This window comes from Macaca thibetana, chromosome 13 (assembly GCF_024542745.1).
Source record: "Macaca thibetana thibetana isolate TM-01 chromosome 13, ASM2454274v1, whole genome shotgun sequence".
Lineage (NCBI taxonomy): Eukaryota > Metazoa > Chordata > Mammalia > Primates > Cercopithecidae > Macaca > Macaca thibetana.
Window position 1 is genome coordinate 78,490,944 of NC_065590.1, and position 17,926 is coordinate 78,508,869.

The window sequence follows — 17,926 nt, forward strand, 5'->3', positions numbered from 1 at the left end:
GAATATTTAAGAATCCCTGGGTAGCACTGTCAAACTAAATATGCTTCTGTAGGATGAAGAAGTACTGAAATCTACTGATAGAATGTGTGCTGAACACAGGACAGAGAGAAGGCTGAAAAAGCCTGAAAGCCACTTGTTTAGACTCGGAGCTCCTTGAGTGAAGAGACTGTCTTGTTTTAGGATTGCTGGTGCCTGGCAAGGAGGAGGTCAACATGTTAACGCTTGCTAAATTGAGAGAAATGTGTCTGGACTACAATTCTTACCCCCGCCCCCCAAAAAGGAAAAAAGATTGTACAAAACCAAATATTTAATTTGAATTCACAAAAACAAATTGAATCACTTAGACTATTTTTCCCCCAATGTCTTTTCCAGTAACCTTGCACAACCCACTCGTGAAGTTTAAGTACCTGTAATCATAAAAAGGTGCATCTAATTTAAAAGGATACAAACATTTTAAAACATAAATCTGTTTTATGCCTATAAAATAGATGGAAAATGAAATAAAATATAAAGTTGAGATACAAACATATTTTTAAAATATTTAAATTTACAAGCAAAGTTTAAAATATATAAAATTGGGTCCGGCGCGATGGCTCACGCCGGTAATCCCAGCACTTTGGGAGGCTGAGGCGGGTGGATCAAGAGGTCAAGAGTTCAAGACCAGCCTGGCCAAGATGGTGAAACCTCCGTCTCTACAAAAATACAAAAAAAAAAAATTAGCCGGGCATGATGGCGGAGTGCCTGTAATCCCAGCTACTCGGGAGGCTGAGGCGGAAGAATCGCTCAAACCCGGGAGGCGGAGGTTGCAGTGAGCCGAGACCGTGCCATTGCACTCCAGCCTGGGAGACACAGTGAGACTCCGTGGGGGGGGGGGGGGGGGGAGAGTAGGCCTCTACTTTCCCAAATGTAAACAAGACATATACATTTTTAAATTAACTGTATTTCTCTCATAGAACAGTTACAAAATACAATTTTTCTTCAAAGCAAATTTCTCAAAGACTCAGCAAGACGTTCACATCTGAAACAAAGTCTTAGGTAGTGAACACTGACTGCAGGCACCAGGGGGCCTCCCAGGAATAACTTGATAGTAAAGGAAAAGGTAAATAAGAGTTCCTGGTAAAACTTTTGCTTCCTATTCAGTCTTAAGACTGCTGGATGGCTTTCACTTCTGGAGCAAATATACAGTATTTAGTTACAGAACGGCTACACACAGAACTTGGGTTTTAGATACCGACACATTCGTTGAAAAAAACGAGTTACCCCTCCCCCATTAAAATATTCTTTGATGATTTTCCAAATATAAGTACATGTTGCTTTACTGTAGCAAACAATTATCTTAAGGTAATTTGAAAGCAAACAGTACATATGCAATCCTTCGATGGCGGCTAACAAAGAGGCCTCTAAATTGTTTAAAAGGGATTAATGGCTTTTCTACACACTCACAAAACAATTAGTGATGACGAAAATTTTAGGGTAGAAGGACTGTTTGGCATTTAACTTTGAATAATATCCTGCAATGAATCAATACATTTAACTGGCTAGTCCAACTCTTCGCTTTCCCCCCCCACTTGCCTTCCCACCAACATAAAACTATTCGATAAGAACACCAGGGCCCGGAAAGTTCAAATGCTGCGTAGACTTGCAAATACCTTTCGAACACAAGACAGGCTTTAAAAATAGATCTTCACTAAGTTGTGCAGAAATTAAGCTCTGCTCAAATCAAACGCAAAAGCCAACATCTACATACATCACATTTCTTACGTGCATCTTCAACCTGATCAAATATTTTGTCTTACAATTTTTTTAGGCCGAATAACAAATGGTAGATAAATTCCCGCTAATTTTATCCTCTCTAAGAAGAATCCATTCTATGGCATCGTGTAAAAATGCAGAGCAGGCGAAGCATTCCTGTTACGGACAGGTTTTTATATATATACATAAAATTCACTCGCGGAACGACAATCGGAGGCAGCCAAGGGCAATGCACAAAGAGAGAAGAAACACTGATTCCACGGACACACAAAGCCCGGTGGCAGGCATCCTCTCCCCCTCCTCGGAGGAGTCACCGGAGGCGAGCACGACGGCGCGCGGAGCCCGGCGGCCTTTCCGAAAGGCTGTCTCCCGCAGACCCGCTCCGCACAGCTGCCGGCCGGCGGGCCTGGCCACCAAGGGTCCGCGGGGACGGCCCCCTCTCCCCCGATTTCTCCTGACCGCGCTCCCGGAGGCCGCTCCCCGGCGCCCAGCAGCCTCCTCGCCCCCTCCTCGGCTGGTCTGCCGCGCCGCGCTCCCAGAGACAGCCTCGGGGCGGGAAAGAGGTCCCCTCGCGTTTCGGCGGCGGAGGTGGACGCAGGGGTCGGCGGCGGCGCCCGACCTCCCTCCGTCCCACGGCCCGGCGCGCACTCACCCTCCAGCAGCCGGGTGATGAGGCTGTCCACGTTCAGCTCCCCGTCCGCCATCTTGTCGGCACAGACTCTCCTTCCCAGCAGCGGGAACAAGGGCTTCTCGGCGGCGGAGGCTGCGGCGACGGCTCGGCGTTCTCTCACCTACAAGTCACGCGGCGTTTCGACCCCGGCTCCAACTCCCCCTTTTCCCGGGCCCTCCCCCCACCCCCTCCCCGCTGGGTAGCGAGAGCGCGCGCACACTCGGAGGCACCCACGGAAAATAAATAAATAAACAAAAGGGGCCCCCACAAACAGGGCCGCGTCAGACCAAGGCCGCCACCTCCTCGTCCTCGGCACCGCCCAGCTCCGCAAAGCTCACCAGCGCCGCCGACGGCCCCACCCGCAGCGCCACTCACTCCGCACGTCCCTTGCGCGCCACCGCGTCACGCAGCTCTCCGCGCAGGCGCCCGGCGCGCTCCCCGCCGAGGTTCCCCTCGACGCCTGGGCCTCCGCGCAGCCGCACTGGAGCGGCTTCTGCCGCCGCCGTCTTCGCGCAGGTGCGTCGCCCTCTCTCTCCACGTCCACTGCGCCGAGTTTCGCCGCCGCGGCGCAGGCGCCAAGGAGGTGCCCGGCTTTGCCGCTCGGAGGAAGCCCCGGTTACGCAGAGCGGCCTGGGGCAGGGCTCACCTTCCTCCTCCTCTGCTTCACTGGCGTTTTCCAGACGTGGTGGTTGCACCCTTTTGGCCTCGCTTTCCTTTTCATGGCTTCATACCTTAGATCTGCAAGCAGTTCCTCGTGTTTCTTCCTAGCCGGGAAACGCGAACTGCAGCGTTTGGAACCCGGGTTTGCTCTTGTGAAAAGCAAGAAGGGGTTAACTCTGCTGGAGTTCGACATTGCAAATAAAGGTCTTTACCCCCAGTGGTTCTACAAAATTAGTTCCGCAGGGATTCTGTTTGAAAGAAGAGTTAAAGTGGGCCCTGTAGGAGTCAGCAATAATACAATTTTACATGGGTGCATATGGCTGCCTGTGTTTAGCGCTTTCACACATCTTGTATCTCCATCCACGCCGTGGGTATCTTTTTTCCACAGTGTGTTTCTGTTGCTGCTTCCAGTATATTGCTTAATCATCCTACCTGGTAATTATTTATGCATTTTTCTCCCACTCTCGACTCAGCTCCTAGGGGATAAAAACACACTAACTTATCTTTGTGCCCACAGCACCCACCAAATATTTCCATCACGTAATACTGCTTCTAGAAAGGCAGGAGGAGAGGCAGTCACGCTAAGGATCTAGGCAAGCCAGATCTTTTGTCCTGTTTTAGGAGGTGGCCAACCCTTACTTATTCCACAGGTGTTTTTCCAGAAACTCAGATCTGATATTGCCCCAAGTCCAAGGCAGTACTTCCCCCACTCACATATCACTAATAGTAGCTAACATTTGTTCATATCCCTGTTATGTGCTGTGCCACTGTTTTAAATGTTACACCCGCGTTACCTCATTTAATCCTTATAACAGCCCTGTGAGGTAGGTACTATTATTATCTCTGCTTTGTAGATGGGATTTACCGAGGCACAGATGGTTAAAAAACCTAGCCCAAATCACACAAATAAGCAGCAGAGCTGGGATTCAAACCCAGGCATGTAGTGCTAGAGTCTGCATTCTTAACAATTGCGATATTCTCCCTCTCCGTGAATGTGGGCTGAGATGCTGAAACAGGCATGTGCTGTGGGGGAGAAGCAGCTTTGTCCAACCAAGTGCTTTCTAATGTCCAGATGACATAGAGCTAGGATTTCCTAATGCTTTTTTCCCCCTAGTTTTCTCTCCATTTCAGGACTGAGTTTGTGCATCGATTGTGAACACAACAGGCAGCAAGCTATAATGGTGGTCCTCGCTGGAGCAGTTTTCACAGACTCTGCAGTAATCTGTGGAGATGAACTGGCAGTTCTCTGTGGTTTTCACAGATCACTGCCAGTTCATTTTGAGGCCTTCAGGAGTGAAGACCTGGCTCATCATCGCTCTTTGTTGTTTTATTAAATTTATTACACCCTACTTTATTCCAGAGGAAAGGATTTAACATAGTTTACATAAATGTGTACAGCAGGGTAAATTAAATATGAGTACAGAGAAAAATAGGACGAAAGAAAACTGTGAGTGGGAAAGATAAGATTAAGCCAGCAGTTTCGTATGCAAAATGCATGGTGTAAGGTCCTATTGGTTTGCTGGAGATAGGCCACACATATGACTCCCAGTTTTCTAGCAACCAAGAAAAAGATCAGTTGCAAGTAGAGTAGGTGTTTTGGCTAAGCTGGAACTAGGACTTGAATATAGCAGCTTGTGGAGTTATGCCGCTTGCCCAGATCTCTTCCATGAGCCTCTTTAAGTGTAACAGAATGCCTGGGAGCATGTAAATAGATGCCTACTTGGCCTCTAATTTTCATGGGGCCAATGAATCCCATGAAAAAGAACTTCGAACCCTGTCCACGTTAGAGTTCAAGTGTATGCAGACATGTTTAAAGGACAAAGGACACCCAAAGGAAACGGTTGCACATTGAGAAAGCGAGCATCCGAGAGAAGATCACAAGTGAGGCAGAGGGAGGCGGGTCTCAGCAGAGTTTTGGAGGTTGTGAGAAGAAGAGATAGGAGATAGGAGAGTGGTTCTGAAGACATAGGAGAGTGGTTCTGAGTACTTACCTGCTGATGTTACCTTCTCCACCCCCACCAGGTTTTCCAGTGCCTGGAATCTTGGGCAGGAATGGGCCACTGTAAGAAAGAGCTTTATCCCTAGGGGCTCAGCCAACTTTTCTGTGGGATTTCCCTCCAAAATAATTATCTAAGAGTTCAGAATGCTTCAGATTTTGAAGTGAAACTGGTACATAAATTAAATGTTACTTAATAACCCAATAGTTTCTGGGGCAGCTCACCATAACCCCAAACATTATCTGCCACCCTAACCCCCTTCAAAGTAAAATGTGTTTACTGAAGGAAGTTGGGAAAATGAAGAAAAAAAATTTAAAAATCACCTGTAATCTTACCAGGCATAGATGGCAGTTTTCCTGTCTTATTTCTGAACGATGGTTGTTAAACATTTATCAGCACACCATTAGGCTTAGGGAGGCATCTGGGTCATGCATGTTAATATACTTGGGTAATTCCAGAAATGTCTATGAAGGGAAACTCCTATTCTTTATCTAGACTTCCTGATTGTAAGGGGTTTGGGCATCATGACTTTGGGGTCTTAATAAAGTTATTATTATAAGGCAAATATAAATAAATGCTTCCTTCCCTGCCCTTGGTCAATAACCTCTCCTGTGGTCCCAACCCACTCTCTCTTCTCTCTCTCTCTGTTTGTATTAAGCTAACTCCATAGTATATCCGTATCTTTCAAGATAAACTGGTTGAAAAATAAATGTCTAGTAATTGAAGGAGTTAACTGACTATTTAGAACTGTTAACTATAAGGCAATTAAAGCTAGATGAACAGCTACCACAAGTAATGACTATTTAATTGATGAAGAGTTGATCTGTGGCCTTTTTTTCTCCTAATTAGATTACAGGGCCAGTTGCCTTTGTTACAATAAAAGCAAGTCATCTACACAGGTAAGAATGTTTCTCTTTTATTGCCTCCCCCCCACCCCCATCGTGCTCACTGAAACGGGTACCAGGAAATAACTGTTTGGTGAAGGAAAGTATACAATACGTGAATATTTGTTACAAATAAAACAATGTACTGTAAATATTTTGTTTCTTTTTTTTTTTTTGAGACAGAGTCTCTGTAGCCGAGGCTGGAGCGCAGTGGCGGGATCTCAGCTCACTGCAAGATCCGCCTTCCGGGTTTACGCCATTCTCCTGCCTCAGCTTCCCAAGTAGCTGGGACTATAGGCGCCCGCCACCTCGCCTGGCTAGTTTTTTGCATTTTTTAGTAGAGACGGGGTTTCACCGAGTTAGCCAGGATGGTCTCGATCTCCTGACCTCATGATCTACCCGTCTCAGCCTCCCAAAGTGCTGGGATTACAGGCTTGAGCCACCGCGCCTGGCCAATATTTTGTTTCTTATTGCTCTGTTTCTCCTGTAGTATATCCAAATCACATATAATTCACCTTTTCAGTTGGAGGTTTACTGCTAAATGGCTTAAATTTTTTTTTCGAGATAGAGCCTCACTCTGTCACCCAGGCTGGAATACAGTGGCTCATTCACAGCTAACTGCAGCTTTGACCTCGCAGGCTCAAGCAATCCTTCTACCTCAGCCTCCCTAGTAGCTGAGACCATAGGCATGTGCCACCACGCCTGGCTATTTTTTTATTTTTAGTAGAGACAGGGTCTCGCTGTGTTGCCCAGGCTGGTCTCGAACTCGTGGGCTGAAGCAATCCTCCCACCTTGGCCTCCCAAAGTGCTGGGATTACAGGCGTAAGGCACCGTACCTGGCCCTAAATGGTTTTTATAAGTCTCTGTTTCAATTGGATTTTGGTAGATAAGACAAGGAAGGCATTAATTTTTTTATGTAGTTATAAAATGAGTAGCTTCTCATAATATATGAGACCACATTAAAATTAATAGCATATGTCTGTTAAAACTAAAGCCAGACTATTTGTGAGCTGTGAAATATATTCATCAGGGTTACATCCAACACCAATAGGTCTTTGATGTAGGAAACACTGGTTAAATAGAATATTTATTAATTATTATTTAAATCTTGATTTAAACCAGATCCAGTCTATCATAATAAATTATTAATTGAAATGCCCTATGGTACTTGTTATTTAAGAAAACCTTACAGTGAATAGAACTCTGAAGCAAAAAGAATAATGAACCAATTAAGTATTTATGAAACACTTAGTGAGTCTGAGTCTGTGTTGAAGAAGAAATGACTTCCCAACTTTCAAGTTGTTTAATGACTATGTGGAAAAATGACCACAAAATGATTTGGATAGTGGGAAAAGCATTGGCTTGGAGGTGGGAGACCAAAGCAGCTGAATAACCTTAGACAATTCTATCTTTCTGAACCTTGGATTCATTACCTACAAAATGTGCCCATTAATAAATGATCTCCAAAGCTTCTTCCAGCTCAAACAACTCTATGATTCTAAGACATACAAATAAAACCCAAAATGTAACATAATATTGTACATGCCGTCCCCAGCTCAGGAACTGGATCAACTCCAAAGGGTCAATTGTTTGGAACATGGAATATATTTTCCCACAGAGACTGTGGTACAAATGGTGGTTAAACTCTCAGATCAGTCTGCAAAATCAATTTAGTCCTTAATGTAACTATAGAAGAGGGTCCATGGCAATATGGACTCTAGCCACCAATTATAACAGACTTGATGGGGAAAATCTATTGAGGATTCCTATTTGGCATGTCAGAAAACATCTCTCAGTGTTTTCTACTACCTTGAGCAATAGGCGTGAAGACAATTCTAGTTCCAATTTACAGACAGACCTGGACCCTATATGGGAGACAAAGGCTGGGCTGGCAGCATGAAGGGCAAGGGATGCTCTGATACCTTTGAATCCTTGGGGGGGCGGGGGGGTGAGGGCAGGGCGAGTGGGGGGGTGAGGGCAGGGCGTGGTGGGCTGAGCACAGTTCTTGACGTCTTGGGGTTTGGTTGCCAGGAAGGAACTGGCTCCCAAACCAAAGGATAGGGAATGTGAAGGAAGAAGGAAGAAAGGCAGTGAACATATTGTGCTGGGAACTTTTAAAAAAATTATACAATTACTTTTAATCTCACTCACTTTGCAATTGAGGAAGTTGTGATCTAGAAAGGTTAAATTATAGCTGGGCGTGGTGGCTTATGTGTGTAATCCAAGCACTTTGGGAATCCTAGGCAGAAGGCTCCCGTGAGCCCGGGAGTTCGAGACCAGTCTGGGCAACATAGCAAGACCTCATCTCTACTAAAAAATTTCAAACTTGGCCAGGTCCTGTGGCATGCACCTGTAGTCCTAGATACTCTGGAGACTGAGGCAGGAGGATCCCTTGAGCATATGAGGTTGAGGATGCAGTGAGCAATGATCATGCTGCTGTACTCCAGCCTGGGTGACAGCAATACCTGTCTCTAGAAAACAAAAAGAAAGTTAAATTGCATTGATTTGCTGAGAAAACTAGGACTTGAATCTCAATCTCTCCATCTCAAGATTTTACTCGAAAGCTTTCATACTGTGCAAGAGCCTACTCTTTTTGTCCCCTCTCCTTCCTGCACAAGAACACCCTAGAACCTCGGGTCCCCATGCCCACCCTTATTCTTATTTTTCATTCTGTGCTTTTCAGGCCAACCTGGTCAGCGATTAGCACAGCATTTTTCTGTTTTGCCCCTGTGTGTTTTAATGGTGCCATCAGCTCAAAGAATGACTTTATTGTTGTTAAAAAGAGGTTGCTCTCGCCCCTAATATGCCAGTCCAGGTTTTAACAAACCACCTAGAGAATGTGATTGAGTGATCCCAAGCTCTAGGAACATTTGGGTACTTCTAGTAGTGCCATTCCTATTAAGACAGAGCCCAACCTGGCTGGGAGAGCCTATGTCCCAATGCCCAGGTGACAGGCATTGCTCCTTTGTCAGAAAGGTTCCTGGCTGGAGGTTCGTAAGTGTACCATGTGCTGGGAATTTTTATTGACATGATCACGATTAATCCCTCAGAAAATCCTGCGAAGTAAGTTGTTTCCCTTTTATAGATGTGGTAATGAATCAAGGCTCAGAGGCTTTGACTTGTCTTTAGGCACCAGGTCAGTCCAATTCTAAAGCCCTGTCTGGAATACCCACGCAGTGTGATTTAGAGATGCTGGGCTAGTTAGGTGGACTAGCTCTGGGACTCTGTTGTGAGAAAAAGTGAGTGGCAGGGAGTAGAACTGGGACTCTGTTGTGAGAAAAAGTGAGTGGCGGTGGGATGGGGCAGCGGATGTAACTTGATGGCAAGGATTGTTAACTTACAGCAGGAAAATGGGTGAGGCGGAACAGAATATGGGTGGTTCTGGCAGTGGGACAGAGTCTTCAGAAATGAGAAGGAGAGGTCATCCCCAGCTACCTCAGGGGAAAAGTAGGGAATGCCTTCCCTGCACATCTGAGGGGGCTTCTTGGCCAGACAAACATTCACAATAAGCAACTCTCTTTTGTCCACATTCCTTTTTTAAAAATTTTTATTTTCAGTTTGGTGGTACACGTGAAGGTTTGTTACATAGATAAACACATGTCATCAGGGTTTGTTGTACATATATTACATCACCCAGGTATTAAGCTCAGTACTCAATAGTCCTCTTTTCTGCTCCTCTCCCTCCTCTCACCCTCCCGTCTCAAGTAGACCCTAGTGCTTGTTGTTTTCTTTTTTGTGTTCATAAGTTCTTAGCATTTAGCTCCCACTTATAAGTGAGAACGTGTGATATTTGGTTTTCTGTTCCTGAATTAGTTTGCTAAGTATGATAGCCTCCAGCTCTGTCCATACATCCATGTTCCCTCAAAAGACATGATCTTGTTTTTTTGTTGTAGTTGTTAGTTTGTTTTTGAGACAGAGTCTCACTCTGTTGTTTAGGCTGGAGTGCAGTGCCATGATCTCAGCTTACTGCAACCCCTGCCTCCTGGGTTCAAGTGATTCTCCTGCCTCAGCCTCCTGAGTAGCTGGGATTACAGGTGTCTGCCACCATGCCCAGCTAATTTTTGTATTTTTAGTAGAGACAAGGTTTTGCCGTGTTGGCCAGGCTGGTCTCGAACTCCTGATTTAAGATAATCCACCTGTCTTGGCCTCCCAAAGTGCTGGGATTACAGTCATGAACCACCACACCTGGCTTGATCTTCTTGTTCTTTTATTGCTGCATAATATTCCATGGTGTATATGTACCACATTTTGTTTATCCAGTCTGTCATCGATGGGCATTTAGGTTGATTCCATGTCTTTGCTATTGTGAACAGTGCTGCAATAAACATTCACATGCATGTGTCTTTATCTTAGAATGCTTTATATTCCTCTTGGTACATACTCAGTAATGGTATTGCTGGGTCGAATGGTAGTTCTGCTTTTAACTCTTTGAAGAATCACCATACTGCTTTCCACAGTGGTTGAATAAATTTACACTCCCACCAACAGTGTATAAGGGTCCCCTTTTCTGCGCAACCTCACCAGCATCTGTTATTTTTTGACTTTTTAGTAGTAGCCATTCTGACGGGTGTGTGGTGGTATCTCATTGTGGTTTTGATTCGCATTTCCCCAATGATTGAGCTTTTTCTCTTATGCTTCTTGGCCACATGTATGTCTTCTTTTGAGAGGTGTCTAGATGTTCATGTCCTTTGCACACTTTTTAATGGGGTTATTTTTCTCTTGTAAATTTAAGTTCCTTATAGATGCTGGATATTAGACCTTTATCAGATGCATAGTTTGCAAATATTTTCTCCCATTCTGTAGGTTGTCTGTTTACTCTGTTAATAGTTTCTTTTGCTGTGCAGAAGCTCTTAAGTTTAATTAGCTCTCATTTGTCAACTTTTGCTTTTGTTGCAATTGCTTTGGTGTCTTTGTCATGAAATATTCACCCATTCCTATGTCCAGGATAATATTGCCTAGATTGTCTTCCAGGGTTTTTATAGTTTGGGGTTTTGCATTTAAGTCTTGAATCTATCTTGAGTTGATTTTTGCATATGATGTAAGGAAGAGGTACAGCTTCAATCTTCTGCATATGGCTAGCCAGTTATCCCATCACCATTTATTGAATAGGGAGTCTTTTCCCCATTGCTTGTTTTTTGTCAGCTTTGTCAAAGATCAGATGGTTTACATGTATGGTCTTATTTCTGGGCTCTCTATTCTTTTTTTTCTAAGACAGAGTCTCCCTGTTTCGCCCAGGCTAGAGTACAGTGGTGCGATCTCTGCTCACTGCAACCTCCGCCTCCTGGGTTCAAGCAATTCTCCTGCCTCAGCCTCCTGAGTAGCTGGGATTACAGGCACACACCACCACACCCAGCTAATTCTTTTTGTATTTTTGGTAGAGATGAGGTTTCACTGCATTGGTCAGGCTGAAACTCAAAACTCAGTCTCAAACTTCTGACCTCGTGATCCATCTGCCTTGGCCTCCCAAAGTGCTGGGATTACAGGCATGAGCCACCACACCTGGCCTCTATTCTGTTCCATTGGTCTATGTGCCTGTTTTTGTACCAGTACCATGCTATTTTGGTCACTGTAGCCTTGTAGTGTAGTTTGAAACCAAATCGAGCAGCACATCGAAAAGCTAATCCACCATGATCAAGTAGGCTTCATCTCCAGGAAGCAAGTTTGGTTCAACATACAAAAATCAATAAATGTGATTCATCACATAAACAGAACTAAAGACAAAACCACATGATTCTCTCAATAGATTTTTGATAAAATTTAAATAAAATAAAAGCCTTTTGATAAAATTCTCTCAAAAGGCTTTTTGATAAAATGTAACCTCACTTCATGTTAAAAACTCTCAGTAAACTAGGTATTGAAGGAACATCATACGTCAAAATAATAAGAGCCATCTATGACAAACCCATAGCCAACATTATACTGAATAGACAAAAACTGGAAGCATTCCCCCTGAAAGCCAGCACAAGATAAGGATGGCCTCTCACCACTTCTATTCAACATAGTATTGGAAGTCCTCGCCAGAGCAATCAGGTGAGAGAAATAAATAAAGGATATCCAAATAGGAAGAGAGGAAGTCAAACTATCTCTGAACACAACATGATTCTGTATCTACAAAGCCCCATAATCTCAGCCCAAAAGCTCCTTCAGCTGATAAACAACTTCAGCAAAGTTGCAGGATACAAAATCAATGTACAAAAATTACTAGCATTCCTATACACCAACAACAACCAAACTGAAAGCCAAATCAGAAAGGTAATCCCATTCACAATTGCCACACACAAAAATAAAATACCTAAGAATGCAGCCAACCAGGGAGGTGAAAAATCTCTACAAAGAAAATTACAAAACACTGCTCAAAGAAATCAGAGAAGACACAAACAAGTGGAAAAACATCCCATGCTCATGTATAGGAAGAACCAATATCATTGAAATGGCTATACTGCCCAAAGCAATGTACAGATTCAACACTATTTCTATCAAATTACCAACAATATTCTTCACAGGACTAGAAAAAATTATTTTAAAATTTATATGGAACCAAAAAAGAATAGCTAAGGCAATCCTAAGCAAAAAATAAAGCTGGAGGAGTTTTGTCCACATTCCTATGCCAGACCTGTATGACCAGTGCTCAGAGGTGTGGTTCAGATCCTAAGTTTTTTAGAATCCCAAAGAGGGGGAGGCAATGAGGTCAGGCAAAGCCTTAATAGCAGTTATTCCACTAAAGGATTTGAACTGGGTTGTGAAATATTATGGGATTTGGATTGGTGGCTTTCTTGATACATAATACTTGTATATTTATGGGATATGTGTGATATTTTGATACATGAATACAATGTGTGATGATCAAGGCAGGGTGTTTAGGATATATATCACCTGAAACCTTATCATTTCTTTGTGTTGGGAACATTTCAAATTTTCTCCTCTAGCTATTTTGAAGTGTACAGTATATTGTTGTTAACTATAGTCATTTACTGTGCTATTGAACACTACAACTTATTCCTTCTAACTGTGCATTTGTACCCATTAACCAACCTCTCTTCACCACCATCCCCCCAACCCATTGGGGATTATTCTAGCCTCCAGCTACCATAATTCTACTCTCTGCCTCCCTGAGATCAACTTTTTTAGCTCCCACATATGAGTGAGAACATTCAATATTTGTCTTTCTGTCTTCTGGTTTAGTTCACTTAACATAATGACCTATAGTTGCATCCATGTTTCTGCAAATGACCATATTTCATTCTTCTTTATAGCTAAATCATATTCCTTTGTAGAATATATACCACATTTTCTTTTTCCATTAATCCATTGATGGACTAGATAAGTGATTTTTTTTATTGAAGTAGCTGCATGTTTGTTGTCAGAATCACCTAGGGAGCTTTTTCAAAATATCAATGTTTAATTTATCCTCCTCCCCCAAGAACATCTTAACTATTTCTCAGCATTGGGAATAGAGGAGCATATATTTTGTAACAATATTCAAGGAAATTCTGATAGGGACCCATTCATCCCTCAGGCCTTTTCACTGATAAAGATTTCAAAAAATAAAAGATGTGAAAGAGACTGATTCAGCTAGAAGAGATAGGGGAGGGCTCTTCATGTGAAGGGATTGTGAAAGAGAGGAGACTGGGGTGCCTGGAGCAGAGGGTGCATCAGAGGAAGTAGTAGGAAATAGGTTGGGGTAATTAAGATGGGAAAGTCAAGAAGAAATTGGAATGCTAGGTCAGAGAGTTTAAACCAGATGTTGTTTGAAATAAGAAGTTATTCATGCATTCATTTGTTCAATAAATATTTATGAGCACTTACTGTGTGCCAGGCACTGTGTCGTGGACTGGGGAGACAGTGGAGAATTAAATAAAGCTCTTTCCCTCATAAAGCTTATATTCTGGTAGGAGGGGAGAAATGACCAATCCATCCTACTTTGCCTGGGACATTCCTGCTTTTAGCACTCAAATTCTGCCCAGGAACTCCCTGGATAAACCAGAATGGTTGGTTCTCTAGGAGATAACACTGTGTGTGTGTGTGTGTGTGTGTGTGTGTGTGTGTGTGTAGTGCTAAAGGCTAGGAAGAAAAATGAAACAGGATAAGAGGTTGGGATAAAGAAGAATGCTGCTTTAGACAGAGTTGTCATGGAAGATCTCTCTGAGGAAGCAACACATGAGCAGCAATCTGGCTCACGCCGGTAATCCCAGCACTTTAGGAGGCAAGGCGGGTGGATCACTTGAAGTCAGGAGTTCAAGACAAGCCTGGCCAACATGGTTAAACCCTGTCTGTACTAAAAATACAAAAATTGGTGTGGTAAGGTGGTGGGCACCTTTAGTCCCAACTACTCAGGAGGCTGAGGCAGGAGAATCGCTGGAACCTGGGAGGTGGAGGTTGCAGTGAGCCAGATCACGCCACGACACTCCAGCCTGGGCAATAGAGCAAGACTCCATCTCAAAATAAATAAATAAGCAGCAATCTGCAAAAAAAATGAGAATGCAGGCCATGTAAATATCTGAGAGTGGGTTGGGGAGGCAGTGATTATTACCAGCAAAAATAACTACCTTGTGAAGGCCCCCAGCTGGAAACATGCTTGACATAGATGAAGAACAGCAATTAGGTAGAAAGGTTGGAGGAATAGAAGAAGAAGTCAGAAGTAGAGAAGGTCTAGATGGAGTGAGCTGTGTCAAGGACACTGGATTACATTCGGAGTGTATTGGGAGCCACAAGAAGGTTGAGAGCAGAAGGTGATGGAAACGAGTGGAAGCAGCAAGACTGCTTAGGAAGCCATTGCCTTAGAAAATCCTAAAGAATCCCTTCTCAAAATGCTTCATCAGAGAAACAGCAGAATGAGCAAAGAACAGTACATTCTTCGCCTGGTATCAGACCAGGTTTGGAAGGAATGGGCTAACCCAGGCTACTCCACAGTGATGGGAATGGAGAAGAGGAAGCATCTAGAGTTGCCTTGGAGCTGGGATTGCCAGAAGTTGGTGGCCCAGGATTCACGGGGACAAAGGAGAATGATGAGTCCAAGATGATTCCAAGATATCTTTCCTTGTTAGTTTTTCAAGTTTGAGATTCTCCTTCAATTTTCACAATCCAAACTTCATGGAATAAATGAATGTGGTCTACTCTTTCCTACTAAAATGGAGAAGGCCCCAGACCAGGCGTGGCGGCTCGCGCCTGTAATCCCAGCACTTTGGGAGGCTGAGACGGGTAGATCACCTAAGGTCAGGAGTTTGAGACAAGCCCGGCCAACATGGTGAAACCTCATCTCTACTAAAAATACAAAAATTAGCCAAGCATGGTGGCAGGTGCCTGTAATCCCAGTTACTGGGGAGGCTGAGTCAGGAGAATCGTTTGAATCCAGAAGGCGGAGGTTACAGTGAGCCAAAGTCACACCACTGCCCTCCAGCCTGGGCAACAGAGTGAGACTCTATCTCAAAAATAAAACCAACAACAACAAAAACAAAAACAAAACAACCTCCCAAAACCCCCAAATTGACAAGTTGACTCTTAAATGTATATAGAACTGCAAAAGATCTAAAATAGACAAGACCATCTTGAAGAGAAAGAACAAAGTTGGTGGATTATACTATCAGATTTAAAAATTTAATATGAAATTATAGTAATTAAGACAGTGTGATATTAGTACAAGAACAGAGAAATCAATAGAAGACAGTATAGAGTTGCCTGTTTTTACTGTATAAAATTCTACCACATGAATACACTATAATTTTATTTATATATACATATATATATATATATGGGAAGAGATGGTCTTTTCAATACATGATTCTGGAGTAATTGAATGGTCTTATTAAAAAAATGAACTTTGGCCTTTTTTCATACCGTATGGGAAAAATTAACTTGAGATGGATCGTAGACCTAAATGGCAAAACAATAAAGCTTCGAAAGAATACACGAAGAATATCTTCATGACTTTACGGCAGTCAAAGGTTTCTTTTTTCTTTTTTTGTTTGAGATGGAGTCTCTATTGCCCAGGATGGAGTGCAGTGGTGTGATCTCGGTTCACTGCAACCTCCGCCTCCCAGGTTCAAGCAATTCTTCTGTCTCAGACTCCTGGGCAGTTGGGATTACAGGCGCCTGCCACCACACCTGGCTAATTTTTTATTCTTAGTAGAGACAGGATTTCACCATGTTTGCCAGGCTGGTTTTGAACTTCTGACCTCAAATTATCTGCCTGCCTCGGCCTCCCAGAGTGCTAGGATTACAAGCATGAGCCACCACACCCAGCCAGATTTCTTAAACAAGATCCAAAAAAAAAAAAAAAAAACTAACCATAAAAGGAAAGATTGATGGATTCATTAAAATTAAGAACTTTTGTGAAAGGGCAAGTCACAGACTGAGAGAAGGTTATTTGCAATCCACCTCTTTCTTTCTCTGTCCAATGAAGAATTCAAATTCTATAAACCAATAAGGAAAAGACAGACAACCCAATTATAAAATGGGCAAAATACTTGAACAAGCATTTGACAGAAGAGGATGTCCAAATATCTAGTAAGTATGTGAAAAAGGTACTTAAGACATCGTTAGTCACCAGGCAAATGCAAATGCAAATCACAATGAGATACCAACCCACATTCTCCAGAATGGCTAAAATTGAAAAGACTGATGATATCAAGTGTTGGTGAGGATATAAAGCAATTAGAACTTCCACACATTGCTGGTGGGACTGTAAAATGGTGCAACAACTTTGGAAAACTGGCACATCTATGAAAGCTAGATCTAAGCCTTCTCTATGGCTTAGCACTTTCACTCCTAGGTATATACCCCCCAAAATGAATGCATATGACCATTAAAAGATGTGGACAAAATGTTCTTGACAGTTTTATTTTTAATAACCAAAATTTGGAAATAAGCCAGATAACTCAGTGGGGAACTAATAAATAAATTACAGTTTATTCATGTGGTAGAATTTTTCACAGTAAAAACAAAAAACCATCTACTACTACATGTAACAACATGGATAAACCCCACAGACATTATGAGTGAACAAAGACAGACTTAAAAAGTATATATGGACTGGGTACGGTGGCTTGTACCTGTAATCCTGTACTTTGGGAGGCCGAGGTAGGAGGTGGTTTGCTTAAGCCCAGGAGTTCAAGACCAGCCTGGACAGCATTGTGAGACCCCATCTACACAAAAAATAAAATAAAAAATTTAGCCAGACATGTCAGCATATACCTATGGTCCCAGCTACTCAAACCAGGGAGGTCGAAGCTGCGGTGAGCTGTTGATCATGCCACTGCATTCCAGCCTGGACAATAGAGTGAGACCCTTTTTCAAAAAAAGTATGTATGATTTCATTTTTATGAAATTCAAAATAGGTAAAACTAATCAAAAGTGCTATAAGTCAGAAAAGGATTTATCTCTGGGTCATAGGGATATTGGCTGGGAAGGGACGAATGAGACCTTTTTGGAGTGCTGGAATGTCCTTTTTTTCTTTTTCTTCTTTTCTTTTCTTTTTTTTTTTAAGATATGATCTTGCTCTGTCACCCAAGCTGAAGGGAAGTGGCATGAACATGGCTCACTGCAACCTCCACCTCCTGGACTCAAGTGATCTTCCCACCTCAGCCTCCTAAGTAGCTGGGACCATAGGTGTGTGCCACCATGCCCGGCTAATTTTAAAATTTTTTGTAGAGATGGTGTCCCACTATGTAGAGTCTTCTTTATATTGATCGAAGTGGCAGTTAAACAAGAATATACTTACATAAAAGTGTACCAAAATGTATATTTAAGATTGGTACACATTGCTATATATATTATACCTTGATAAAGACTATTACAGAAAATTTTAATTTTCTTCTTTTTGCTGTTTTCTAAGTGGTCACACCTTTTTCTCGGCTATATTTCCAAAAGTTTAAACTGAAGACATAAATTATAATGAAAAGAAAAACAATAAAGGTTATTATTTTTAAAACACTAGAGCTGAATCTCAGCTACCTATCTAGATCTCT

The 17,926-nt window shown here is 42.8% G+C and overlaps 2 protein-coding genes across 3 annotated transcripts in view; both read right to left on the reverse strand.

Annotated features, from left to right (window-relative positions):
* PPP1CB (protein phosphatase 1 catalytic subunit beta) overlaps positions 1–2,875 on the reverse strand; it is a 52,156-nt gene extending 49,281 nt beyond the window's left edge. Inside the window, exons 1-2 of one of the 2 annotated variants that reach the window (XM_050754010.1) lie at positions 2,761–2,875; positions 2,405–2,543 (exon numbers count right to left, since the gene is read on the reverse strand). In XM_050754010.1, coding sequence (XP_050609967.1) covers positions 2,405–2,456 — 52 coding nt within the window. In that variant the 5' untranslated portion in view covers positions 2,457–2,543; positions 2,761–2,875. Of the gene's footprint in view, positions 1–2,404 lie in introns of both variants that reach the window. The other variant, XM_050754009.1, reaches the window with a different exon arrangement.
* Positions 1–17,926, reverse strand: part of WDR43 (WD repeat domain 43) — a 254,939-nt gene that overhangs the window by 193,928 nt on the left and 43,085 nt on the right. The window lies entirely within an intron of this gene.